The sequence below is a fragment of the Lasiodiplodia theobromae genome (genome assembly GCF_012971845.1).
Source record: "Lasiodiplodia theobromae strain AM2As chromosome Unknown scaffold_53, whole genome shotgun sequence".
NCBI lineage: Eukaryota > Fungi > Ascomycota > Dothideomycetes > Botryosphaeriales > Botryosphaeriaceae > Lasiodiplodia > Lasiodiplodia theobromae.
The window spans coordinates 201,962-228,646 of record NW_023336534.1 but is presented as its reverse complement, the minus strand read 5'-3'; the positions used below and the strand labels follow the sequence as shown (position 1 = coordinate 228,646).

Genomic DNA, 26,685 nt, shown 5'->3' with positions numbered 1-26,685 from the left:
CTTCTTACAAGCCGCGGAGGAAACATATTGATATAACTGCTTGGGAAAAAAATTGTTGTCCTATGGTGCACTCCCAACTTTACAACTGCCGAGCACAGATGCCAAAGACCCACTGCACTTTATTTTTGTTGCAATACGTCATGAAGATCATCAATAGATCAACGATACTGGATGCACCCAGAAGAGTGGTATGAGACTGAGTGGGTGGTCGACCGGGAGGCGGCCCTGCTTGGCTGACTAAGCTACAAATAAAGCCGCCACGGTACACAATGCAACAATTTTACTTATACGGGTAGTTGAAGCTAACGTCCGGATGTCTTTGTCTAATTTTAATATCGACATTGACGTCCGGACAAACGCTTCATGTCCCCCAACTTGTCCGAATTAACTCCTAACGGACTATCGGGTATGATAATCGCCTTTCTTACAGTTGCTGTTTATTGCATTACTCTAGCTTCTGTTTGCAAATAGTTAGCCACCCAGCAGCGCATAGATTCTTCGATTCTACGCTGCCTACAAGTACTCTATGGATTATCCCACGCACATTCTTCACTGCACACGTTTCTGACCCCTGATTTGTGATCCACCTTGATTTGTGAGCCTGCGGCCCTCTCTTTTTTTCAGCGTTCGGACCGTTTCCTCTTCAGAGAGCCGGCAGCAGAGCGCACTGACTGGATGACTGGTCGCTGGGGTGATCCTGACGCGGACTTAAGGTGACGCTGCAATGCGTCGAGAATGCTCCGTTTCATCAAGATGCGACCCGCCCACCACGCGGCAAGATGCATGCATGGGTTTCGGCTCTTGTGCGCCTTTCTTTGTGTGCCGCCCACGTGCCGTCAGCCACGCCAGGAACGAGAAAAGTGTTGGTTTTTTAGTGGCATTGCTTGGCCAGTGCTCTCCCGCCGCGGACCGACGACAAGCGGGTGCAGAACGCCGCTCTTCTCCGAGCCGTGGGCTATCGATATGCCGCAGTGGGACTTCAATTGACCGTGTGTAAGCGTGAGTCAACCGCGGAAACCATCGCCCTGTGTCCACGCTCCTCTGTGTCATCGAAACTCGAGCCACCACCCGTAGCATAATGCTAATAAAGGCCGGCCGCCGGCCATTGACGCAACTGGCGCCCGCATTCTTGTTCCCGCCCTCGCCGTCTCCGTCCACGCTCTTTTCCGTCCCACCAACACCGCCAATTACGGCTCGTCCGATATCAGCACCACCCGCAGCTTCCATTTCAACAATCTCCCCCGCTTCTCGCGCCTCCTTCTCTCCGCGACATCGTTGCGCATCTCCCAGACTTCCGCACACCGCACATTTCCACAGAATGTCGCCGCACAACTACTACCCTGTGACGGCGCCGTCGTCGTCCTCCCCGACGCCTGCCGGCGTCTCGCCCTCGCAGTCTCCGAGCATCAACCACTGGACCCATCCCGGCCCTGCCTCAGCCGATGTACGCAGATCCCTCACATTTTCTTGAAGAGAGAGAAAGACAGAACAAAGAACGCCCAGCACCATCTTTTCCGAAACCAGAGCGGATTCTTCAACAACACGAAATTAAGTTAAGAACTATGAAGACTAACAAGCACGTGCAGTTCCGTTCTGACACAATCACCACCCCTACCGCCAGCATGCTCGCAGCCATCGCCTCGACCACCCTCGGCGATGATGTCTTCCTCGAGGACCCGACAACCAACGCGCTGCAAGCCTGGATCGCCGACATGCTCGGCAAGCCGGCCGCACTTCTCGTCATGTCTGGTACCATGGGCAACCAAGTCGCCATTCGGACCCACCTGCAGGGACCCCCTCACTCGGTGCTCTGCGACCACCGCGCGCACATTCTGCGCGCCGAGGCCGGCGGTGTCGCCGCCCTCTGCGGCGCTCAGCTCGAGGGCGTCTTCCCCGCAAACGGCAGCTACCTGACGCTCGAGGACGTGCAGGCGCACGCGGTGCTCTCGGACGACATCCACGGCTGCCCGACGAAGCTGATCGAGCTGGAGAACACGCTCGGCGGCAACGTCATGCCGCTGGCCGAGATGCAGCGCATCGGCGCCTGGGCCCGCGAGCACGGCATCATCACCCACCTCGACGGCGCGCGCCTGTGGGAAGCCGTGGCGGCCGGCCACGGCACCCTGCGCGAGTACGCGGCCTGCGTCGACAGCATCCAGCTGTGCTTCAGCAAGGGCCTCGGCGCCCCCATGGGCTCCATCATCGTCGGTACCGACGCCTTCGTCACCCGCGCCCGCTGGATCCGCAAGAGCATCGGCGGCGGCATCCGCATGGCCGGTGTCGTGAGCAGCGCTGCTCGCAATGCCGTCGAGGAACAGTTCCTCGGCGGCCGTCTGCTGCGCACGCACGAGCAGGCGAGGCGGCTGGCTGACAAGTGGCAGGGGCTCGGTGGTGTGCTGAGCGTGCCGACCGAGACGAACATGGTCTGGTTGGACGTCAAGAAGAGTGGGGTTAAGGCCGAGGACATCGTCACGCTGGCGGCGGAGAAGGGCATCAAGACTTTCGGCACCAGGATCGTCGTGCATTACCAAATTTCCGAAATGGCCATGCAGGGGCTGGAAGAGGTCATGGAGGAGGTTATGAGAAATAAGAAGGCCGCCGCCCCGGCAACTAATGGCACTGCTGCAGCATAATTGGATGGATCATTGGTGGTGTCACCGATTGAAAATGTAAGTTGAATGTGCACGAGAGACAAAAAAAGGAAGAAGCCTTCTATACTCTTGGATAGAAAGATACGGAGGCCCTGTTTTCGTAGATTTTGTAGCGTTACACGTTTCTTGTTTTTCATTTCCCAGAAAGTCAAAAAGAAGAATGAACACTGTGATTGGTATCCTCAACCCTCTGGTATCCTTAAACCTTACACGCCCCCTTTGCTTCGCACACCTCTATGCCAGGTACTACTCCTTCAACGTGATCCCACCCCTCACATCATCCCCCACAACCCCACCATTCACCGCCCTAACCAGCGTCCCCAACCGCGCACTCGCACTCGCATCGATAAACTCTACACTCTCCATAATCAACACCTCCTCCTCCCCCTCCCCCTCCTCCTCGGTAAACTTCAGCGTCCAAATCAACTCATTCTCCACCACCTCTTCCCCACCCTTCTCATCCCCATCCCCTTCCCTCTTCGCCCGGAAATAATAGCTCATCCGCACCACCGCCCGCCGCGCCCACTCGTCGACCGTCACCTCGTGCACCTCGGCGCCCTTGGTGCCAGCGCTCGTGATGTACCGCCCCGTCGACGCGCAGTGCGCCGCCAACCCCGCGTTGTCCATGACGGGCGCTAACCCGGCGGCGTTGTGCCGCACCAGGTGCGCGTGGCCCCATGCGTGCGTCGCGCGCGGGTGGCGCAGGGAGAGGAGGTGCGCGGTTGATTGCGGGAGCGCGTGCGCGAGGGCGAGGGTGCGGAGGCGGTGGTAGAGCGGGGAGGGTCCGTTGGGGGCAGCGGTGGGGGTGGGGTTGGTGGTGGGGGTTGGCATTGTGGACCCTTGTCTCTCTCTCTTTTTTTTTTTTTAAACCGTGGTTTTCCTGAGGGGCACCCCTTGTTGAGGATTTAAGTTTGGAGGTGGTTGTTGGGCTGGGGGGCGTCGATGTCTCGCAATTGGGCGGGTAATGAGGGGGTGTTGTATGTGTCTTTCTTTGCCCCCGTTGCGATTGGTGTCCCACGGCGGCGGGAAGAGTCGTTACTTTAAAATCTTTGTTTCCTTCGAACGTAGGATGGAAGACAAAAAACAAGTTTGGAGAGTCTTGGTGCGAGGTTGGAAGTTTCGATGATTTGCCCTGTGTTGCTGTTGCAGCTATATATAGTTGTGTTACATGCTACGTCGGTCGTACATACAGTACTTAAGGCTGCATGAAGAATTGAGGATGCTACCTAACAGTACTGGGTCGCTTTTCGGCTGACGCTAGTAACGCCTCACTATGATTCATAGTGAGCGCGAGGGCATTGTAAAGTAAGCGAGAGCTTATCAAGGATTCCGCAATGGTAAGCGAAAATTGCGAGACAATCAAGCCTCGATACTCTTAGTGTAGCTAAAGAGTTCTTGTCCAACTTCACGTTATGTACTACTTTATGATAAAAGCTGACGCCGAAGGTGCTAGACCGACTGCACGAAAGATTCAAAGGAAAATAAGAACAGAGTAAATTTAGTATCTTTAAAATGATGAGGAAGGAAGAGTGGGGGTATAATACACATCATATGGTTGACGATATTGGCTCTCGCCATCTTCAGAAATGCGGAACTGGTTTAATTAGTTTTACTGTGTTTAGCTCTTCGAAGTCGTCGTAGAAATATTGACCACACTTCTGGGAAAGTCTCTAAGCGTACTGTTCAGCTTGTTCTTGAGATTTACTACACGTTCTTAGATCCACCGTTAGTAGCCAGCTACTGGCTCCTTGAACGAGTGCTCTCTATCCTAGTATAGTGGGTCTAGCTGAGTCACTGATATAAGTTACGTTCAAGGAGACGAATCTTCCCATTCAAAGACATCTCTTATTCACCAGGTGACTGTGTAAAAGCTCTCATAGAACAAGTCTCGCTCAAGGAAACAGAAGAATGAATTGACCCCAGTTCAAGAACGCCATGAACAACTCAGCTGAAGCCACTCTGTACAGACAAATACCGGCAGTACTACACCCTTAGAAATGACTTAAGACTACAACTCTTCATGATACACCTCCTCGCTTCCTTCTTGACGATCGGCTCCTTCATCCTCTTCGAACCGGCCGCCGTCCTCACCCATATCATCACCCCACTGGCCCTCCGGATCATCCAACCACTGCCACTCCCATATGTCTTCCCACTCGCCCTCATCATAACCGCCATTCTCACCACCACCATTCTCAGCTCCCTGCTGCTGATCCATCCCCTCCTCGCCACCATCTTTCCTCCCCTCATTGTCTTCCCTATCCTCACCCTCATCATTCTCAATAATCCCCCTGAATTCCTTCCCGCGCGGTGTATCCACCAGCTCCAACCGCCACGGCTTACGTCCGGCCAACTTAGAAAGTTGTTTCCTCAGTCTCTCTACTTCCTCCTTATCGTTGATCTTCAGCGCCTTCAGCTCCTCCGTGCTCATCATCTTGTGCGGGCGGCCCCCGCCCGGAGATTCGGCAACGATGCCCAATAGCGTCTCCTTGCCACCGCCCACCACGACTGACTTCTCGATCACGGAACCGGGCTTGCCGACGAGCTGCTGCGCGCCCACAACGATGCCGCCGATGGTCGGCAGCGGCTTGCTCGTCGGTTGTTGCTGGGTGGGATCGCCCCCTGCGGCGGCATCTGCGTACTTGAGAGCGTCGGGGAGGTCGATGTCGGTTTCGGCCGAGGCTTCGTCGGTGGGGATGATGTGCATGGGATTGGACTTGCGGCGAGGGGTGATGGATGGCACAGCGGCGGCGCCGGATGAGAGGATGGGTGCGCAAGAAACGGGGTGTGCGCGGTTCTCCTGCGGTGGGAGGAAGGCGACGTCATTGCACAGGCGCGGAGTGTAGATGACCATGAGGTAGGAACAGGTCGCAACCTCCTTGATCATGCCGATGCGATCCGGAGTATTGGGGTGACAGTGGAACTATTTCAACCGTTAGCTTTCAGAGTCTTTACCTTTTTGTCTGGGATGAAGCTTCATACCTGAACCTCAATCTTCCGCTGCTTCCCCGTCAGGTCGCATGTCGTACCACCCGTCAACTTCTGCACGAGGTACCTCGTCTCGCCCTTCGTCTCTAGCCTGGCCACACCCGTCTCCTCCCTCTCCTTCCCTCCTACCGGCATGCCCTCGTCGTCCACATCCTCACTACTAGCACCACCTTCGCTCTCCTTCGCGCCCTCCTCGCCCTTCTTTCCATTCTCGTTTTCCTTCGGGAAAGTCCCGAGAATGAAGCTACTCACGCTCTCATCCTCGACGGGCGGGTAAATGGGCACGCCGCGGCTAGGCGGCAGCTGGTGGAACTGCTTGACGCTATCGTTGTAGCAAAAGCTGTAGCTCCACCACCCGCTCAAGAAGTAAATGCAATTGCCCTGCATGCCCTTCAGCAGCTCCCAACCGCGGTCGCTTGCCCGCGCCAGCTCTTTCTCCTCGTCGGCTTCGGATGCCGTGCCATTGGCCGAAGAGGCGTTATTCGTCGCGCTCGTATCGACGAGAGGTATGCGGCAGAGGTACGGCTGCGAGTTCAGCATCATGCGCTCGTACACGGCGGCGAACTCGTCATCGTCGTCGTCATTGTCACCACCAAGGTGGCTGTTGGGGTCTTTCGCCGCGAAAGGGTTGGGCTGCGGCGGCGCATTGTCACCGCGGAAGAGCTTGTCCCCGTTGGTGTTGTCGTCGCCTTCTTGCCGGTGGTGAGAGAGCTCGACGGTGGCTTGCGCGGCGGCATCGGCGATGGGCTGCTGCTTGGACGGCGAGGCGGCGTGTAGTGACCGGGCGTGGTCTTCGGATATGGCTGCGTCGGTGAATACGACTTGGTACTATTCATTAAAAACCCCGGCGTCAGTGGTCGGTCGTGGTGTGCAACTGCGGTGGGAAAGTTGCGGTTGATGCCAGCTTGCGCACGGCAACAACGCGAACGAAGCCAAAACACACCTGCGGGAATGCGAGCAGGTCGTCCAGTACACTGAACGAACCCTGGCTCGCCAGCGCGAGCTGGACAATTGCGGGCAGGGCCCAAAAATGCCTGGTCATCGCGGCGGTGAAGACAGGCGGCGCATCGGTGGTGGTACTGCGGAGGAGAGGCGGAGGTGTCTTGCGGAGGGACAGCTCGCCTCTAGCTTCCGCCTTCCGCCCGCGCGTCCGCCCAAGAAATCCGCATCCAAGCTACTCACTGCACCTCTGCAAAGCAATCATTGGAGAATTTGATCATGATAGTTGAGAATCTTCGCTATGCTATTTTTCTACGGCTTCCCTGAGCCATGCATCCATATCTTCGTGGTACATTACAATGCCAAGTCTGGCAATCATCCAAATTCGTTTGCATTCGTCCCCTCATGGTATCCAACTTGGAATAAAACAATTAACCAATATTGATAAAGAAATTCAAGAAAAAAAGCAGTTGTGCAAAGTTCAACGCTCTAGGCGTTCTCCCAGTTCCTCCATTTACATCCACAACCGCCAGTGCCACCATCAATTCCACCCGGTCCACCCTCGGCCAGCGTGACGTTGACGTTACCAAAGGGGCCCGAGGCAGGGTTCACCAAAGTCCCGCTGAAGTCGCGGTTCTCCAGCTGCAGCTTGGCCGAATCGTCGATGATACGGCCCTCGTCGTCCATGCCGTAGCAGTAGATCATCTTCTCCGTGATGTTGCCGCCGTGTCTATCCAGCGTGATGGTAACGGGATACGGGAAGGATCCCGGTCGGTCGAAGTTGACGGCACTAGAAGCGGTCGATGAAGCGCCCGAGCTCGTTGAAGTGGGCAGAAGCGCCTTGCTGTCTTCCGAGTTCGTCCAAATCTGAACAAGGTACCGCGTCTGCCTCCACGTGCACCGCACCTTTGCTGCGTCCTTGGTAGATCCTCCATCCCGGTCCGCTTGAATCTCGCCCGTGTCGGTGCTGTTGACGGCGATGTTGTTCTTGAGGAAGATCGACCGGTCGAAGTAGTTGTAGAATCCGTAGTGCTCAGTTGGTGTACCACGATTGTACAGCTTCAAAGGCTGGTTCGCGGGGAAGAACAAAAGGTTCGCAGCCGCAGCAGTACCGTCTGATGCAATGTCGGGATCAGGAATGATATCCGCAATGGTTCCATTAGTCGAGCTCTGCCTCTTGGCCAAACGCTTCGATGAGACATGCTCGCCGTTCAAGAAAGAAATGAAGAACGGAGTATCTTCACCTGCAAAAGGTGATGAATTCCCGTCCGTCGTGTTTCCAAGAAACGCTTGATCTTCCCGGCTAGGAGCCGAAGGGGAAGGGGTGGGCTCGTCCCGAGTCCGGAGAAAGTTGAGCCACCTCCTCTGCTGAATCGATCGCTTGACCTTGGTCGGCTGCAGAGCCGTTGTGTTGGAGATGGTGCCGTTGACAAACTTGATTTGAAATTTGAAGTTTGGCTGGTTGGGTTCGTTCGGTTCCAGTTCCTGCTGCTGCTCTTTAGGCACCGCACAGCTCCACATCGTCTGCGGGGACACGCATCCGCTCTCCTCATAGTTGTTGTCAGGCTGAGCAATTGTTGCGACGCCTGTTGGGATGGGAGGGAATCCAGTCAAGTTCAGCCATACTGAAGGAGTGTCAGGGACATTGGTTGCTGAGGGACTACCATCCGGCGAGGTTGAAGAACCACCGGTGCTAGAAGTGCCACTGGTGCCACCATCGCTACTGTGTCTCCTAGGTAGCAGGGTTCCGAGGAGAGCGGCCATGATAATTAGGAGAATTAGGAAGAAGATGCAACAGCACCAGCAGCAGCATCTCCTCTTCTTCTTTTTCTTCGCGGCAGGGTCATTGGGGTCCTGTTTGGCGTGATTACGCTTAGGGAAAAGATGCCAATAACCGCCTGCACCCTTCCTGCGCGGTGCCTTGGGCGCTTTGGGTGCCTTCTGCACCTTCTCGGTGTAGTGAGGGCTTCCAGGAAACGGCCTCCGCGTTCCACCTCTTTCAAGTGGTTCGTTCGGGCTTCCATAGCTGGGCGGATCCTGCGTGAAGTAGTTATTTTGCTGGTGATGGTGGTGGTGGTGTACCTGCGTCGGCGGCGGCGGGAAGTAGGGAGCCTCTGCCGGAGCAGGTGGGTTGGAGTAAGGAACAGGCGCCTGTTCACGCTGATTCGAATAGGGGGCCTCAGCGGCTCGATGATTGGAGTAGAGAAATCCTGCTGCAGGCCGCTGATTTGACTGGGGGATCTCTGATGAAGTACGCCGGCTCGAAACAGGAACATCTGCCGAAGTACGCCGACTGGAAGGAATTGCACCTGCAGGCGCAGGCATTGAGATGTCATGCGGCCTAGAGGACCGGCGGGTCGAAGTCGACCGCCGAGGAGTAGCTGCAGCTGTAGCCGCCCGCGGCTCAGCTGGTGCATCTTCAACATAGGCGTTCATGCTGCGAGGCGTGCTGGTCGGATCGTGAGGTTCGTGCACGGCACGGGCTGACAGTACGGTGCCCAGCGACGCTACCGCGACAACAGGGGTCGTGTCTGTACTACGGAGGGTGTCGCTGCGTACAAAGTCCCGGTCCCGATAGAAAGGTACGCCGTTGAAATGGTAGTGGTTGGAAAGATGAAAGACATTGTTGCTGTTATTGTGGCTGGGTGGCGCGGGGTTGGTGGGAGAATCCGCTTTAGCCTCAAATCCTGGTCCGAGGGCGACCGGGATTTCCCTGTCGCTGGCGCTGATCGCGCTTTGGGCACCCTCGGGTTGATAAGACCTATCTAGAGATTCGCGTGATGGAATTGTCGAAATTCCCAAGTCATCGTGCGTCCTCACTGGCGACTCATCCGACGACGAACGCTCCCAAGTCGCCGGGCTAGTAAATGCCGTCGTAGATGACTGTGGAGTCTGAGCTGCCCTTGATCTCGCAGAAAAATTACGATGTAAATCTGGCGAACGAGAGAAACGCGATAGAATCATGGGGATCATTGGAGTACTCGCGTCGCTGGGCGTGCCAGGTGCGAACCGGAACCGAGAAGGGGTGAATTCGAATGGAGTAGTGATTATGTTCCACCATCCTTTAGAACGATGCGGGGTTGGCGGAATGTTCGTGTCAATGTACAGTCCCGTAGGGCCTCTCAGAGTCCCTGCTGATTGAGGCGTCTGGTCTTCTTCGAAAAGAGTGGCGTCAGAAGTTACTCGCGGTTTCTTGGTGTTCGCGATTTCTTGTGCCTTCGAAGAGGCGGCTGGTTGGGGCGGAGCGGGTTCAGATGGAGATGGACTCTCAGAGACCACAAACCCATTCGCGGTGCTGATCCCTCCGGGGCTGTTGTCATTCCTGGTTTCGAAGTTCGCCGGGATTGCTGGAACAGGAGGAATGTACTCTCGACTGGGATTGTACATCGTATATGCGTTCGTTGCCCGGGAGTAGACGCTTGATGCAGGACGAGGCCTGTTGTCAATGGGGAATAGCCAGCCAGCCTTCTCCCTTGCAGGAGTGACGATGATAGTCGGGGTTTCAGCCGAAGCAGGGCTGTTGGATCTTTGATGATTGGCGGGATGGACTCCTAAATTGTTGCCTGACTGTGCCGACTGAGGAGTATCGTAGTCAGAAACCTGCTCCGGTGATACCGTCAGACCAACGGTGATGGGACGATCGGATGGAGACACATCGAGCGGGCTCATGCGGGGCGGTTGGATATTTTCCGGTGTCTCAGGTACTGAAATCTGAGCGACTGGAGGATCAGGGGGAGGTCCCGGAACAAATGGAACCATCACCGGCTTTGTCTCTGGTTTGACTTCTGGAGCATTTCTGCGCATCGTTTTTGACTTGAATCGGAAACCGTCGTCCTCCGGGAAAGACCCCTTCTCTTGCAATTCGTACGTTGGAGCCAACTTGTCAAGGCTTTCTTTCCTGTCGTCGGATCTCAACTTACGTATCGAAGCCGACTTTGCCAGTCCTAGCCACTTGAACTTGCTCGGGACCTTCTCCTCTTCAGGTGGCACCATTCCAGGCTTCCCTGTGGCGAATAGCCCTCCTACAGCAGCGGGAAAAACTTGACGCGGCGCAGGCCCACGATGACGAGAGTAGCTGGTATCCACAGCGATAGCTGGCCTCATCGTTTGGCCAAACGGCTTGTTCCTTCTCTTGGATCTTGACTTGTTGAGATGCGACGACATCCTCTTCTGCTTGGCGAAGGCGTTCTGTGCAGCAACCCGCGAGGCATCGTATGCCCAGTTCTGGGAAGGCTGGTAGCCTCCCACAACGCCTTGAGTCTCCATCAAGTTGCCCGTCTGAGGAGTTTCGTATGGGGGAGGGGCCCTAAAGTTCCCGGATTGCACTTGCCAACTGTCCAGACCCGCTGGCGGCTGTACTGGCGATCGAAAGTCCGCGGCAGCAGGGAAACGCGTCACCCTTTGGATCTTGGAATCTTCGACAAGGTCCGGGCCTGTGTAAATTGTTCCCGGATTGAGCGTCGCCATACTGGCTGTCGATAATTCGAGGTCGTGCGCAACCGTCCGCCTTGGGGGCTTCGTCAGGAGGGTTTGAGTCGGGTGTCAGACAGAACGTCGAGTCTGCGACAAGGGAGGGTAACGGGATTATGAGTGGTCGAACGAAAACATGGTCGCAGAAAATGTGTTGCTTTTGTGAGCCCGAAACACTGTAGGCTTCTATTGTTGTCTAAAACGCAGGGGCGATGACAATAGCAAGGCAGCAACGCGGCGTACGCGGTGAATAACGCGAGAAACAGACAGAAAACTTTTGAGAGTGAATAGAAACAGAGGAAGCAGCGAAGAAGAAGAAACGGAAAAAGCACGCGATTCGAAGCCGTCGGGCGGACAAAAGTAAATGTACATTGGTGTAACGGCCTAATGCTCGAAAAAGCGCACATCCTGATTGCAGGCGCCGCAAAGCAGGTACTGTACAGCGCGAGCAGCGAGCGCTATTGGTGGAGCGGTACGAATGATCATCTCGCGAGCTTGGTGGGCAGGTCTGGCGGGAGGTTCGGTGTGGTTTTGCAGTTTGGTTGGCTCTCGAAGCGCCCTGGCGAGAATGCCGGCGTTGATCAGGCCGTCCAAAGCAGCGACCATACCCACTCCAGCCTAGCCCACCCCAGGCGCCAGCAAAGGCCGCTCTCTCCCGCCGTGCACGACGAGCCACTCGATGCAGCCCCAAGAGCCTCACCAGGCGCTAACCTGCTATCATTAGCAGCGAGCGATCCAACTTCATACACATGGGAGGCATCTTCCGCCGTCCGCGTCGTCCGCCTCGTCATCCTGCGCGAGGCATGCGGCCGTTGAACGGACAGCAGCACGCCAACGCGGGCTTCATTGTGGTCGCGCTGGCAAATGCGTCGTCGCCAGCTGTCGCGCGTCCTGGAGCGTCGTGCGTCGCGGGTTCACAGTCAGCGCCAGTAGAGAGTCTCGCTATGGTCTACCGTCGATCGCGCGAGACGAGCTCCAGTGCGCTCGTGTCGGCGCTGATTTGCGGGGAGGATCGAGGATTGCGGGCCGTCACCACGAGGCATCGTTGCGATCGTCTCTGACAGCTGCCGCTTGGGGCAGCGTAGACCAAAGAAGCGAAAAGAAGAGGTTGCTCGTCGAAAGGAGAAGCTGCGCGGGCGGTGTGCCGCTTCATCTCGCCTTATCTTCGGCGAGCCGAACCCTCTGCAGCGCGCCCGTGATGCTGACCGTGACCGCCATGCGCGACGTGTCTTCAATTTTTGCTCGTACTGCTGATATCACGCAAGGGCTTCGCGAGCCCAGCCGAGGTGCCATCGCGCGGTGGTGAGCGGTGATACGAGGGCGGCGAGGCATGCGGCCAGGCGATCCAATTCTGCCGTGAAGAATAATGAGCTCCGCCGTTGCTGGAGGGGAGCTGCCAAGCAGCTCCTAATCTCCGCCCACGGCCGTTTACCTTTAGACTCGAAGCCTCGAACCCGTCGAGAGATCGTCCTGCGCTGCTCCAAAACCACTGCACTGCACCTGCCCGCTCCCGCGAGACCTGCGCCGCCCTGGCATCTGACATCGCGCCCTCGCAGCCCGCGTGCCCGCCTCGCTCCTCCGCCAACATCCCTGTCCTTGCGACTGCGACCCTGAGCTACTGCGCGCACGACAGCAACAGCCGCAATCGTATTGCACATCTGTCCACCGCGAGCCCAGGTCGCATCCATCAAGCCCGGCCAATTGCACCCCTCTGCCTCAGCCATCTTTCGAGCCCGCCAGATAGCGCGCCGACCTTATTCTAGCCCCGCCGCCGAGCGAACCCTCCCTTCGTACATTTAGCCCTATATCTGTGGAATAAAACCGCCTGCGTGCGGCACCAGTCGCCAATCTGGCTTCCCCAACTTCCACCACCACCATCCCGTCCGGCCACCGGCGACGGCGCTCGTCTGCTGGCCCTCCGAATCTGCAAATAGACGCAACCCAGCAGCACCGTGACGCACGACAGGGCGCCACCTCCGGACTCCCCGCTCGCCCCGGCTTTGGCCAACCGCTCCCCGCCATTCCCGGCACCCCGGTCGAAAGCTCGCAGGGCCTGCTGCCGACGCCGACCACCCAGACTTCCATGTCGCTGTCGCGCTCGCCGTCGCCTCAGCCGGGCGGCGGCTGGGCGAGCCCAGGGCTGACCGCGCCCTCGCCCTACAGTCCTCACGGCAGCGGCAGCGTCAGTCCGCGCATCGGCGGCAGCTTCACAACAACCAACGGAAGCCACAATGTTACCTGGGGGTCGGCGCAAGCCCGGAGCGACCAGGTGCGCGGCTACAACTCGCGCTTCAATCCCCGCGGCGGTGGCTTCTTCTCGAGCCACCTGCGCAGGTTATCACAGGGTCTTCCGTTTGCGAATACCCCCAGCGGCGCGTACGCCGAGAAGGAGAAGCTTGAGCGCAACAAATGGGCGCCGCGGAGGACAGGCACATTGAGCGCCATTCCATCGTGGATCGCTGGGCGGCTGCGCTTCATGAAGTTTCGCTTCGCCTTGGTTTTGATCGTCGTGCTCTTATTTGCGCTCACCTACTTGCCTCGTAAGTATTCTCAGCTCTTCCAACCGAATCTACCAGGTTCTAACTCAGCCACAGCCTTCGACAAGATCTACAACCATGCGCTCGGCGGAGGAAACAAATACGTGATAATACTGGCTGCGAACGTGGGCGGTGGTGTCATGGAGTGGAAAGGGCCGCGCGAATGGGCTATTGAACGCGACAGCGTGAAGAATAAGAAGAGGTACGCGCGCAGGTGGGGATACGAGCTGGAGATCGTCGATATGAGCACCAAGAAGCGTTATGCGCATGAATGGCGCGAAAGCTGGGAGAAGGTTGACACCATCCGAAACGCTATGCGAAAGTATCCCAAGGCAGAATGGTAAGAGCTTAACCCGAGGAGAATTGGTTGACGGAGGAGAATTCTTATGTGCTGACTGTATATTACAGGTTCTGGTGGCTCGATCTCAACACCTTCATCATGGAGCCCTCGTATTCGCTGCAACAGCACATCTTCGCCGATCTGCAAGCAAGCACCTACCGCGACATCAACGAATACAATCCTCTTAACATTTCACACCCGTTGACACAGGAGTGGCTCGACCCTCTCTCGCTCTCCGCCGAGGGTGACGGTAAACCTGAATCCATCAACCTTCTTGTGCCGCAGGATTGCGGTGGCTTCAACCTCGGCTCCTTCTTCGTCCGCCGTAGCGCATGGACTGATCGACTCATGGATCTTTGGTGGGACCCGGTACACTACGAACAAAAACATATGCAGTGGGAGCATAAAGAGCAGGATGCGCTGGAATATCTGTACGAGAATCAGCCGTGGGTGCGGTCCAATATGGCTTTCATTCACCAGCGCAAGGTCAACGCCTTTCCACCAGGCGCTTGCTCCGATAACGGCATCGACCCTCGCATCCATTATAGCGAGCAAGATCGGGACTTTCTCGTCAACATGGCTGGTTGCGAGTGGGGCCGCGACTGCTGGGCAGAAATGTACTCTTACCGCGAACTGAGCAAGCGTCTCAATGCCGGTTGGTGGGATGGCGTCAAGGCTTGGATGACAGGAGAGGTTGGCCGATTCCGCCGTGGTAAAGACACCGATCCGGCGGATCAGATGGTGCTGCAGCAACAAGAAGAAGAAGAGGCGGAAAGAGCGAAGCAGCAGCAGCAGCAGCAGCAGCAGCAGCAGCAGCAGCAGAAACAAGATGACCGAAATGAGAAGAATGAGCAGGCGTAGATGGCTTGGCGCATTGTCTTGGGTTTCCTTCCTTGGGGTCATGTTGGATGAGGCCCCCTTTTTCTTCTCTCATTGGACACCTTTTCTGCCCCTTGGTGTTTTTTTTTTTTGGTTTCTTAGCGATTTTGCTCCCTTCATCTTGCATACTGCTCACGTTGGGTTCTTTAGTCATTTTACTCCAGCCACGCATCGTTTTGCTTATTCGCGCTTTTACACGATCGCAAATTCTTTGCTGGACGACACGTCGTTCATGCCAAGAATTGGACGTACTTCCCTTCTCTTCTCATGCCATGGAGTATATCAGGAATCAGCTGGGACGTACTGAGGGCGATACAGTTCTCACAAACCCCTGGGATCCTGTCCTGGCCCTTACCTTTGTACTACCTTTTTTTTTCTTTTCCTTTTTGATTTCCTAATTTTCTTGATTTCGCTTCTTTTCTTCTTTGACATCACGAGATACCTTGCTGCCTGCTTTTCATTCGACTGCTCTTTCCATTGTATGCAAGAGCATCAGGCTTTGGGTGAGGATTGGATTCGTTACAGGAGGAAGATATCCGGGAACAAGATTAGGTGGAAGTAAGGGTGAGAGGATGGCATGTAACTGGCCTACGGCAAACAACAACTCTGTATGAAAGCGACGATGAAGAACGCGATCACCGAGGAATATAGAAGATGGACTACATCAACATTTGTCACAAAGCAGTGGGACTTCCGAAATATGCGGAAAGTCCTCTTTTCTTTTGGTCATACTAAAAAGTGATTCGTGGTGACAACCATCGGATGGCAGTGGTCGAAGAAGTAAAGGACGCTACATTCTTCGTACAGGGGAAATTAAAATGTATGGTCCCAGACATGAGCGTCCGAATTGTACAAATGCATCTTGCTATTCAAGTCAAACACCTGCCTGCGTAAGCAAAATACTGTATTTCCGGTGAGAAGGTTTGACAAAGCTAAACTCTTTTTCCTCTACCATTTCTTCTCCATCCCGCTCCTCTATTTTCCTTGTTCTTACTTCCTACAGCGAGATAATGGTGTTTTCAGCCGACGATCTTTCTTGTGCGCCAAGAGGAACCAACGACGATGACGACACACGCTCCGATGCCAAGACTTAAGGATGGGCATTAACCGACGCTGGACACCAAAAATTGAATGACGTCGGCCCTTGCGGCCGGAACGGAGGTTTCAGTGCTCGACTATCTTATTGCCAAGAATATTTTGCTGCTGATCACTCTATGATTATCTCCGTGGCGAAGTGAAGATCATGAAGCTGGCGAGATTCTTGAATTTTGAAAAAAATTTCATGGTAGTAGTAACAACGGATACCAAATCATCCGCGACCGCCGGCGGCATCTATCAGAAACGAAGAAGCCGACAAGTGGTAGTGGTGATGGTGATAGGTGGTAGTAAGCAAAAAGGGAGTTCAGGGTGAAGGGGGGAACTGCGGGTCCGCGGAACACCAGTGTTTTCTTTTCGTTTGTATCATAGACAGCCAATAACACACTTTGCCAGGGGAGTGTAAAAGCGAGAAAAACGAGAATATACAGTAGAAGTTAAGGTATAAAGGAGCTTCCCTCTTCCCCTCTCTCCTTTTCTTTCTCCGCTGAGAGAATGAGAAGACCGAGAGTGTGGAAGGAAGCGGATGAACGAGACATAAGTTTCCAAACAAATACGATTTCCTCAGGCTTCACATTATACCCTCCACAGAAGGATACATATGGAATCGAGGGTGGCTGGTCGCCGGCCACCATTTCCCCTTTCGCTGTACAGGATCATTTATACACGCGCGCGTCTTTGGACATTCTTACAAGATGGCGAACATCCAGCCGGCAATAGCCAGGACAGCACCGCTGACGGCACCAGTGCTCACGACAGCGCCGGGCATGGCAGCACCGGTGCTGGAAGCGGCAGCGCTGCTCGAGGCAGTGCTGCTGCTGGAGGAAGAAGAAGAGTCGCTGGTCGACGACGAGGACGACGAGTCGCTCGTGGCAGAGGCGGACGAGGAGCTCTTGGTGCCAGTGGCCATGGTGGTGCTCTGGGCAGCACTGCTGTCCGAGCTGTTCGTCGCGGACGCGGCGCCGCTGGTGACGGCGCCAGTGCCGGCCGCGGCAGTGGAGTCGGCGGCAGAGGCGGCGGCGGTCGACGAGCCGGCCGGGGCGACGGTGTGGGAGTGCGCGGCGGCGGGGGTGCCGAGCGGGGCGCTGGTCGCCGGGGTGTTGCCCGAGTAGGTGTAGCTGTAGCCGTCGGGCATCGTGTCCGAAAGGAAGGCATCGGCGTCGTCGCTGTAGCTGGACGAGGAGCTGCTGCTGGACGAGGAGGAGTCGCTGGACGACGAGCCGTCGCTGGTCACGCCGGAGCCGAGCGAGGCGGTCGCGATGGCCGCGACAGAGGACGAGACGCGGTCGTAGCTGTAGGAGTAGCCCTCGGGCATGGTGTCGGCGGCGAAGTTGTCGGAGTTCTGGGCCACGACACCCGAGGCCAGGAGGGCCGCGGAGGCGGACAGGATGAAGGCGGTGGAACGCATGGTTATTTGCTGTGTAGAAAGGAGATAGTCTTCGGTGGTGTTTCGTTCAAATACGAGTCTCCCTTTTGTCGAACCTGGCGAGGTGGGGAGATTGGATTGCTTTCTTTTCGTATTGCGTTTCCAGGAATGGGTCGGCGGTCCAGACGAAAGGAGCGTTTCCAACGAAGGGCAAATGTGGGTTAGGTAGAGACCGTGGTGGAGACCAGCAGCACTGGATACTCAAAGGGACGAAAATTGGATAACCAGGGATCCAGGGGAGCGAGCGTAGAACAGAGGCAGGTGCAAAGAGGAGAAGTTCGGTGAGAAAGAGCGGGTAATGTTTTTAAAAGAGAAACATCGGAGAGTGGGTTGGGCTGCGTAATGAGGTCTGGGGATTAAGGCTGATGCCTCGGACCACGCAGCCACCCATGCTGAAACACGATGGTGGACGTCCGATTGGCTGCGCCCTCCGTTTACCGGCCGCTTGGCGGTTAGTCTTCCCGTTGTTTCAGCCCTCGCCGCATGGGGCAACGGGCGGGGCGGGGTGTGGCGATGCGAAATTGTGAGTAGGGGGATGGGCGCGCGCTGATGACCGTTGCAAAATGACGCCTCACGAGGGACGGGAGTGGCGGTAGAGGCGGTGTCTTGTTGTTGCCGGCGGCGCTGGTGTACGGCGTCCTTGTGGCTGCAACACCAGCTGGTGCTGTTGACTCGGGCCCGAAGGTTTCCAGGCAAGCTGCACGTAAGCCCTTCAATCTGCATTGCCATCCAATGCGCATCCTTGTTGCTCGCAATCGCCCTTTCCGAGACAGGAAGTTAAAGCCACACCTCCCTGGACCCTCTCCGTTGATTCGCCCGATGCTCCGCGCCACACACATAAGAGCTGATCACTAATTGGTCGTGTCTTTGGTATCATTCATTACTCTAAGATATACCCATGTAACCCGTTAGAAATGGCACTTTGCCCCCGCGCTGCTTTTTTGGTTTCAAAGTCATCACAACCCATCCCTGCTTAGATCTCCAGCTTCTCGTTCTCGCTCTCAGAGCTGTTTGCTTTTATCCTCGGGCTGGTCGCCTTCTGCTGCTTCTCCAGCGTCGAGATCTGCGGTGTCGGCATCGGTGTCGACCGTGCCGTTCGCGTAAAGTAGGAAGAGATGTCCTCGCCAAATTCATCATCGCCAAGGTCGTATCCGTTACCCTTGGCCTCCTCCTCAAACTTGCGCTGCTGCCATTCCTCCCAGTCGCCGCGCATCTCCTCGACGCGCTGCTTGTAGTCGGCATCGGCGTCGTAGTTCTTGCCGACGCCGCGGATGCGCTCCCACACAGACAGATGCTTGGGGTGGATGGCAATTCCGTGGTAATCTTGCTCGCGACCGGCGCGAATGAACGTCCACCGCCTTTCTTGCTCCTTGAGATCCAGACCGGTCGTGTCGGGCAGGAAAAGCCAGGTCATGAGCGCACCGGCCAAGCCGAACCACGGAACCACATAGAACTTGGTCTGAGTGTCGATATAGTTGTACAGCACCGCTGCGAGCAGTGCGCCCAGCTTACCCATTGCCGCAGAGAAGCCGTGTGCCGTGGCACGGATGGGTGTGGGGAACACTTCGGCCGCAACCAGGAACGTCACCGAGTTCGGCCCGAATTGGTTGAAAAAAGAAGACAAGAAGTACATGGCCTGGAACTCGTGGATGTGCTCCGGAGACGTGTAGTACTCATAGTTGAAAGCGGGGATCACGAACAAGATGAAGTCGAGCATGAAGCCAACGATCATCATCCACTTGCGGCCGTCTGTGTTTGAATTAGCGAGTCGTCAAGCAGTCGTTGAGAGTGTGTGCACTTACAAAGCTTGTTGTCAATCAGGAAAGAAGCTGCGTAATATCCGACAAGTGAGACGGCCACGTTGATCAGGTTGTACTCCCAGGTAACCATAACGTCCTTGCTCGTGGTGATGACCTTGATGAACTGGCTCTGGAACAGCTTGTTGCCGTAGAAGAAGACGTCGTTGGCGAACCACGCACCGGCGGTCGCAATCAGGCGAGGGCCGAAATAGGTGAAGGTGAGCTTGAGCGACTCGGTGTCGTAGCCGGTGATGTGTTGCTTCTTCTTCTGCATGGCGAGCTGCTTGCCTGCCGACTTCATCTTGTAGGCACGGTAGAAGACCAGCCACAGCGTGCCGACGGCCGGGATGAAGAAGGAAACACGGTAGGTCCACTGCGCATCGGATTTGGCGTATGGCGGGCCACTGTAGCCGTGCGTGATGCGGAGGAGCACCATGAGAATGACGACGTTGATGAACTGGCCCCAACCCTGCATCAGGAAGGCGCTGGTGACCTTGCGACCACGGTGCAGACGATCCTCCTTAGTGGAAACCTTGCCAGAGCCAACAGCATTCTCCATGCCGGACGTGGCAGTCATGGGGTACTCTCCGCCGACACCAATGCCGTAGAAGAAAAGCGCCCAGACGTAGCAGATGATCCAGCCATTCTGGGTGAGACCCCAGGCAGCGGTCAGCATGACAAGACCGACGAACATGATGACAGCGTCCTGGATCAGGCCCCAGCGGCGGCCAAGCCAGTCGCCAATGATACCGACAAGGATCTGACCGACGATGATACCGCAGATCTCCAGGTAGTCAATGGCTTGAGTCCAGGTCTTGTCGCAGATCTCATACGTCTTCCAGCACGTGCCGAAAGTATCTTCGAGTAGAGGCCTGACGTTGCCAATAGAGAAAAGCACATATCTGAAACAGGTTAGCTACAGCCAAGATGCTGGGCCAAGGAGGAATCCTACCCTTCCAAAAGGAGACCCATGCCAGGGATGATGCAATTCTTGAAGTAGTAGGACCAAAGGGTGAAGGCGCCCATGATCCATCCAATCGGAGCGAGGATGCCGCTGAACCGAGAGGCCGAAGTCTTGAACATGGACCAGAATTCGTTCGTCTCCTTCTTGGCCTCGGCCTTGTCGACGCTGGACACGAATCTTATGCGCTCCATGATGCCCATGTCGGCCCAGTACTTGCCTGAGGAGTCGAAGCTGTCGTCGGGCTTGAGGAGGAAGTCGAAGACGCCCTTCTCGTTGGGGTTCATCTCGTGGAAGTCGCGGGTGGCCACATGGTCGCCAGCCATGTTGGGGCCGTGGGGGGCAGCAATGCCATAGTCGCGCAGCGAACTCTCGGTGGCTGCCATTGTGATTGAGGGAGGAATGGAGGGCAGGTGTGGAAGGGAGGAGAGGCAGCGGGGTATTGATAAAATACCCTTCCCGGAGCGGTGTCGCGTGAGCTCCTACTCGTAACGGCAGCACGCCCTCGAGGCGGCTTGGCAGAGGAAAAGTTTACGCAGCCGTGGCGGCGCCCCAGTCAACGTGGACGGATGAGAGTGAGGCTAGCTGGGGGTTGCCGGGCCCGGGGCTGGGCACTTGGCTTTGCGGCGAAGGACGCGCGCTCGGGGTAGGTGATGGTGATTGGCTGCGCGCAAGCAGGCTCAGAGAAGATCCGGGGGAGCTTCTGGGAGCCTCAGGCGGGACGGGTATCAATTGGTGGCAAGAAAAGGTTGTCGGGCGGAGAGTTTGGAGCAGAGGGGCGAGTTTAAAGGGCATTTGCGTGGAAGCGTTCGCAGACCACTTGCCGGCCGGCTTGGAATTTTTTTGGCGGGAGCTTGTCAAGCGGCCGAGCCCAAGGGAAGGCGCGGTGGAGCTTGACATTTTTGGTGGATCTGATCGCCGTAGGCGATGCTGGGCTTCGCCTTGGGCGACGCCGGGTTGCAGCCAATCACAGGCCGTAGCCGAACACATGGGCAGTCGCTGAGGCTCGACTGGTTGCGGACTCGGCCGGGCCTCAGCAGGGGCCCGTTCGCCTCCGCGCCACGCTGCACACCACACGACATCACTCCTGCCCATCGGCATCACCCAGAGATCTCTGCAGCCCTGCCTCCAAATGAACCGCCTGCCACTCAGCGGTCCCCGACTCCCCACGCCCCGTGAGATGCGCTCCGTGCCCGCTTTGCACGACCCGCCCCCATGCTATCCACCGCGTCACAGCCAACCAACCCTTCCTCTGATGCTGCATCGGACGCGCACGCGCATAAGCTGGGGGCGCTCGACCCGTCTGTTCGTCCCCGCACGTGTCTCGGTTCCCGACTCTGCAGAGGGCGGAGGCAGTAGTGAGGCGAAATAAGGGTTCATTCCAGGACTCGCAATACAGAACGTGGTTGCACCAGCACAAGGCCACGCGCTGTCCCGGATCCCTGGCGTTGTTTCCCCGTCTGCCGCGTGCATTGTTATCGAATGTTGAAAGAGGCGTCGTAATTGCCGGAAGCCCGCCTTAACCGCCGCTGTTAGAGCTGGCCATTGCGGATGCGCGAGAAGCGCACGTGTTCGGTCGAGCTGCTCTCAACACTCCTGAACTGCCACCCACCAACGTCTCCAATGTACGAGTTGACGTTCGTTCTCTGTTCGCCAAGCCTGTCTGCAGCCGTGATGATCTGCTGCAGCTGAATCGGAGGCCCGCGGCATTGGGACTCCAAGACTGCGCCCAGCACGATTAAGCCGTTGGACCCATGACGCCGAAGTGCTTGCATGCAAGCCATCTGCTTGGCCTCGAAAGTGGCGCCGCTAAGATCACGCCCAGCGCGGGAAGCGTTTCTTGGGAACTTGTCGGACGTGTAGCATTGGCCTACGCGCCTCTCACGTCACTTGGTGATTCGGTGCACCCGTGTCGGCGCAAGGAAACGATTTCCAATGCAACGTTGAGTCACAAGAGCTTGCACGCTCAAGCCATGTGTTTCTTCTGCTGCTGACGTAGTGTGTCGCATTGTGCAGACCGACGATGTTGGTGTTATAGCCGCGGAGACCGGTTTGAGAGACACTGGATAGTGGGAGAGCCAATCTCCGCGCCATTATTAGTGAAATTTGAGTGCCCTCGTCACGCCGTTGAAATCCAGGCCTGGCTGTCGGGTCGGGCCTTGCAGCCTTAGGACGTTGAAGATCTTCGTGTGGTTAGGCTAATGAGATTGCCGCCCTTAGTACCGGTTACACTTCCTGGGGTTCACTTGGATGGCTGGACTCGCTCGTCGCGCTAAACAGTCCAGGTCTCTACAGCTTTCGCTTAGTATGGTCACACCACTGGAGACCCGCTGAAAGTACTTGGTCAATAGAGGAAACCACCATACGAGTCGATGGAGGGGACCTATTGAAAAGTTAAAATGCGGACATCACACCACATGAGCGGACTGGGGTACGGTTATGAAGCCATATACCATCGGAAAGTACAGCAGAAGGCTGGCTCAACCTCCTCAGTTCCGAGCAATGATGACTTTCTAGATGCTGTGTTACAATATGAGGAGTCTTGGCAGGGTCGCGGATGGCTCACGTGCCACGTGACAGCTGGAGATTGGGGACGACGTTATTGGAATAATTGGCAGCAATCAGGGTCTTTCCTCCAGACGTCCGTCGTTCATTGAGATGAGAACCGTTGCGCGTACAGTCAACCAAGCTTGTGCCGCTGATTCCGCGCGTGCCAGCTTGTGGCGGGAAACAAGATTCCATGTAAACGTAGTCTCGCACGAGAATCTTCCATGACGGTTTCATTCCTTTGAAAATGGCTCACAGAAGGCTTGCGACTCAATAAGCTGCGGCGAAATGAGGAAAGAGGTGAAGCAGGTGCGGAGGTTCTAAGTGTTAGTAATGACAAAAGCCCACGCGCGGCAAACGTGACCGCGCGCAACCCTCTGACGCGACTTGGTCCGTGCTTTAGCGCCCATAGGCTCTCCTCCATTCCGACTGCCTGCCGTTCCACATCTCGCACCGAAAGCCCGTCCTGCATTGCTCGCCACTGCGCGCACCCCTCCATATGTACTAGGGCCTGTGTAGCATGTTTCGAACCCCTCGCGAAAACGCATATCTCCCTCCTTCTCAACGAGTCGCTCCGTCGGTCGGCCGTCGGCCTTCGCCACCACTATCGCGCTCTACCTCAACCTTCGCTACAAAGCCGGCAACCGACTCTGCTGGGTCCGCCGTCATGGTTACGAAAGCAATTCCTTCTCGCTCCTCGCGCCCTTCTTCGGCCTCGAAGCCGAAGCAGACGAAGCTCGATTTTAGCAAAAGTACTGGGAAGTCAGCTACTTCGAAACCGAAAGCCCAACCGAATGCGAGTATCCTCAGTTTCTTCAAGAAGACGGATGCCCCCCAGCATATGGAGCCTGGTTTGTTCCTCGACAGTAAGGGCAAGAATGCAGGTAGAAAAACAGAGCAGAGCAAGGACGATGTGGTTGGGTGGGGTGACGAAGAGCCCTTTGGCGAGGATGCCGCGGAACCTTCACGATTCAATGAAGATGGTGGGAGCGTGAAAAAGAGGCGAATCAGCACGGATGTGGATGAGCTAAAGGACCAGCGATCATCCCCGCCTTCTGGCCTCAATGGATCGTCTCTTGCCGCTAAGCGCCCTTCTGGACCGTTTCTGGATGATTCTGACAGCGAAGGGGAGGAAGAAATCATACATAAGCAAGCATCTTCTCCATTGGAACATGGCCGTGGTGAAGGGGGAAAGGAGAGTCCTCCAGCAGGCGCGGATACTCCTCATCCCACCAATAAAGAGGTTGGTGAAGAACCTGACCATGAGCAACCAGGAGTCCCACCACTAAAAAGAGAACCTACCAGCTTTTTCGGAACCGAGGGATTTGATGAATTTGAAGGACTCGGTAATTTTGACGACTTTGAAGACGAGGAGGAGTTCGGGGACGAAGAGAGACGATGGATGCAGGAGCAAAGAAAGCTTGAACTGGACGAAGTCGACCTCGAAGCCGATTCTGGCAACCCGGAACCAAGCCTTGCAGGCGGTGTGAAGCTGGAGCTGGGTGATGAAACGAACGATACAGCGCTCATTTCAGATGCCCCGATTTGCCCGATTTGCAACCTGAGTCTTGAAGGCGCCTCAGACCAAGATGCTTCAATACACGTGAACAACTGTCTGGACGGCAAGCCAACTGCACTTCCACCTCCAAAAGAGCCGGCAGGCGGCGCAAGCTCGACCGCAGTTGGTGGCGCAAGCCGTTTTCAGCGACCTGCCAGACCGGCAAAGCCCGGCCAGGCAAATCCTTTCCAACTAGGGGCAACCGAAGGAAGTTCCTCTTCCGCGTTTACCAAGCTTATGTCGGGACATGCAGAAGATGCTGCTTGGGCGAGCGCTGCTGCTGCGGAAAACGCTTCTCGTGGCAAGCCGTCATACCAGCGTACCTGTCCCTTCTACAAAATACTTCCAGGTTTTTCCATATGTGTCGATGCATTTCATTATGGCGCCGTTCAAGGCTGCGAAGCCTACTTTCTTAGCCATTTTCACAGCGACCACTATATCGGCCTCACTGCGAATTGGCGCCATGGCCCAATCTATTGCAGTCGTGTCACAGCGAACCTCGTCCGACAGCAGCTGCGCGTAGATTCGAAGTTCGTTGTTGGGCTTGAATGGGAGACGGCTACGGAAGTTCCGGGAACAGGGGGTGTGACGGTCACCATGATACCAGCAAACCACTGTCCTGGCAGCTCGCTCTTCCTGTTCGAGAAACCAATCGGAAAAGGCAAGAATCCGAGAATGCAACGCGTGCTTCACTGTGGAGATTTTAGAGCGTGTCGGGTACACCTTGAGCACCCACTCCTTCGGCCTGATGTGTTGGATGCTGTCTCTGGCAAGACGAGGCAACAGAAGCTCGATGTATGCTACCTGGACACAACCTACCTCAACCCGAAATACGCGTTTCCGAGCCAAGGAGAGGTCATTCAGGCCTGCGCCGATATGTGTGTGAGTCTGAATAAGATTCGAGCGGATGAGACGGATGGCTGGGAGCAGATGAAGCGGGAACGAGCTGGGAAAGGTATGGTTAACTTTGTTCGGAAAGATTCGGACGTTGTCAAAGAGGAAGACAACGAGGAAGACATTGATGCAATGAAGCTTTCTAAAGGAACGAAGACTCGAGGGAAACTCCTAGTGGTCGTCGGAACGTATAGTATCGGCAAGGAGCGCATGTGTTTGGGCATCGCAAAGGCTATGGACAGCAAGATTTTCGCGCCACCAGCAAAGATGCGCATCTGCAAAGCACTTGAAGACCCGGAGCTGAACGAGCGTCTGACGCAAGACCCTCGCGAGGCCCAAGTGCACATGACCCCACTGTTCGAGATCCGCGCCGATACACTCGACGACTACCTTAAAGACTACCGAGGCACGTTTACGCGTGCAGTCGGCTTTCGTCCGACTGGTTGGAATTATCGCCCTCCGAACTCACGTTTCACCGAGTCACCTCTCGTGCAAACGGTGCTGCATTCGAACAACTGGAAGAGCAATTTCAGCATGCGCGAGCTTGTGCCCCAGCGCGGTAGCACGTCGCGTGCCAGCTGCTTCGGCGTGCCGTACAGCGAACACAGCAGCTTCAGGGAGTTGACCATGTTTTGCTGCGCGCTTAGGATCGACAAGATCATCCCGACGGTCAATGTGGGTAGTGCGAAGAGTCGAGAGCGGATGAAGGGTTGGTGCGAGAGATGGGCGCAGGAAAAGAAGAAGAACGGGCTGTTCAAGCCTGCAGATGGAGAATATTGGTGAGACTTGCGCAACCTATGTAGATAGAAGGCAAAGGTCTTATGAGAGCCCGCTTCCTTTTTCATTGGTTGGCCTTCGAGCCCAGCGGATTTCTTTGTTTGCAGTGTTGATTTTATGCTGAGGCATTGTACAGCACTATCTTGCAAAGTTATACTGTCGTGAAGATAGAAGAATACGGTGGATTGGTGACACGACAGGTCGAAATCGCACCAATCTAAACACAACTTCATGCTAACACTCGGCTGCGGAGCTCGTCACTGCCACTTGATCGTACAATGCCATCTTGTAGCGGTATGTCGAGGCGAAGATTGCGGACTATAACGAGGGCCGTTCGGTGGTAAATTGGTGATGTGATAGGTCGGAATAGCTTTACTTTACGTGGACACAACTTGATGGTAGCATCCTATAGTGGAACAACGGCTACCTACGAACATGAAAGACTTTGGGTACACCGTCGACATGATAGCTAAGTCGACTTCGTTGTAAGAGTGACTGCGAAAAGGCTGCACCACTATGTAATTATCGAAGATGAACTGGTTTCGACAAAGAAAACACGACATATTAATAGAGAGTTATAGCTCGCATTACAAAGCCGTGTTCGCGTTCGGATTCGCAATCGGATGCGTAGCCGGATCTGCAGTTGTATGTTCGTAGACTCTTTCGTATGGAAGTAGAAAAAACCGCTTTGCTTAGCTATATGGCGAACAGGGCTGTATACTATTGATTCTCGCTTTTCATGCGACTATTTAGCTTGTTTAAAACGCTTTGCTATAGCCCCTGGTGTAGATACTTCGTCCACGAGAACTGTGTTATCTGTTTTA

The 26,685-nt window shown here is 55.8% G+C and overlaps 8 protein-coding genes across 8 annotated transcripts; 3 read left to right on the top strand and 5 right to left on the bottom strand.

The window, feature by feature from the left end:
- Nucleotides 1-1,318: 1,318 nt before the first annotated feature.
- Nucleotides 1,319-2,633, top strand: LTHEOB_11837 (L-allo-threonine aldolase protein; the record flags this gene model as incomplete). The annotated part of the gene is made up of 2 exons (XM_035508637.1): nt 1,319-1,444; nt 1,587-2,633. 2 exons carry the CDS (start codon nt 1,319-1,321, stop codon nt 2,631-2,633), a joined length of 1,173 nt encoding a protein of 390 aa, XP_035365670.1.
- A 264-nt stretch (nt 2,634-2,897) lies between these two features.
- Nucleotides 2,898-3,482, bottom strand: LTHEOB_11836 (uncharacterized protein; the record flags this gene model as incomplete). The annotated part of the gene is made up of 1 exon (XM_035508636.1): nt 2,898-3,482. The coding sequence occupies one exon, from the start codon at nt 3,480-3,482 to the stop codon at nt 2,898-2,900; it is 585 nt and encodes a 194-aa protein (XP_035365669.1).
- A 1,177-nt stretch (nt 3,483-4,659) lies between these two features.
- On the bottom strand, nt 4,660-6,859 carry LTHEOB_11835 (Mannose-6-phosphate receptor binding protein; the record flags this gene model as incomplete). The annotated part of the gene is made up of 4 exons (XM_035508635.1): nt 4,660-5,574; nt 5,634-6,467; nt 6,583-6,718; nt 6,822-6,859. 4 exons carry the CDS (start codon nt 6,857-6,859, stop codon nt 4,660-4,662), a joined length of 1,923 nt encoding a protein of 640 aa, XP_035365668.1.
- Nucleotides 6,860-7,067: 208 nt separating this feature from the next.
- On the bottom strand, nt 7,068-11,045 carry LTHEOB_11834 (uncharacterized protein; the record flags this gene model as incomplete). The annotated part of the gene is made up of 1 exon (XM_035508634.1): nt 7,068-11,045. One exon carries the CDS (start codon nt 11,043-11,045, stop codon nt 7,068-7,070), a length of 3,978 nt encoding a protein of 1,325 aa, XP_035365667.1.
- A 2,086-nt stretch (nt 11,046-13,131) lies between these two features.
- Nucleotides 13,132-14,786, top strand: LTHEOB_11833 (Glycosyltransferase family 34; the record flags this gene model as incomplete). Its single annotated transcript, XM_035508633.1, has 3 exons — nt 13,132-13,588; nt 13,643-13,925; nt 13,994-14,786. 3 exons carry the CDS (start codon nt 13,132-13,134, stop codon nt 14,784-14,786), a joined length of 1,533 nt encoding a protein of 510 aa, XP_035365666.1.
- A 1,801-nt stretch (nt 14,787-16,587) lies between these two features.
- On the bottom strand, nt 16,588-17,307 carry LTHEOB_11832 (uncharacterized protein; the record flags this gene model as incomplete). The annotated part of the gene is made up of 1 exon (XM_035508632.1): nt 16,588-17,307. The coding sequence occupies one exon, from the start codon at nt 17,305-17,307 to the stop codon at nt 16,588-16,590; it is 720 nt and encodes a 239-aa protein (XP_035365665.1).
- Nucleotides 17,308-18,298: 991 nt separating this feature from the next.
- Nucleotides 18,299-20,471, bottom strand: LTHEOB_11831 (Phosphate transporter 2; the record flags this gene model as incomplete). Its single annotated transcript, XM_035508631.1, has 3 exons — nt 18,299-19,074; nt 19,128-20,026; nt 20,077-20,471. 3 exons carry the CDS (start codon nt 20,469-20,471, stop codon nt 18,299-18,301), a joined length of 2,070 nt encoding a protein of 689 aa, XP_035365664.1.
- A 2,828-nt stretch (nt 20,472-23,299) lies between these two features.
- On the top strand, nt 23,300-25,867 carry LTHEOB_11830 (DNA repair metallo-beta-lactamase; the record flags this gene model as incomplete). The annotated part of the gene is made up of 1 exon (XM_035508630.1): nt 23,300-25,867. One exon carries the CDS (start codon nt 23,300-23,302, stop codon nt 25,865-25,867), a length of 2,568 nt encoding a protein of 855 aa, XP_035365663.1.
- Nucleotides 25,868-26,685: the final 818 nt, after the last annotated feature.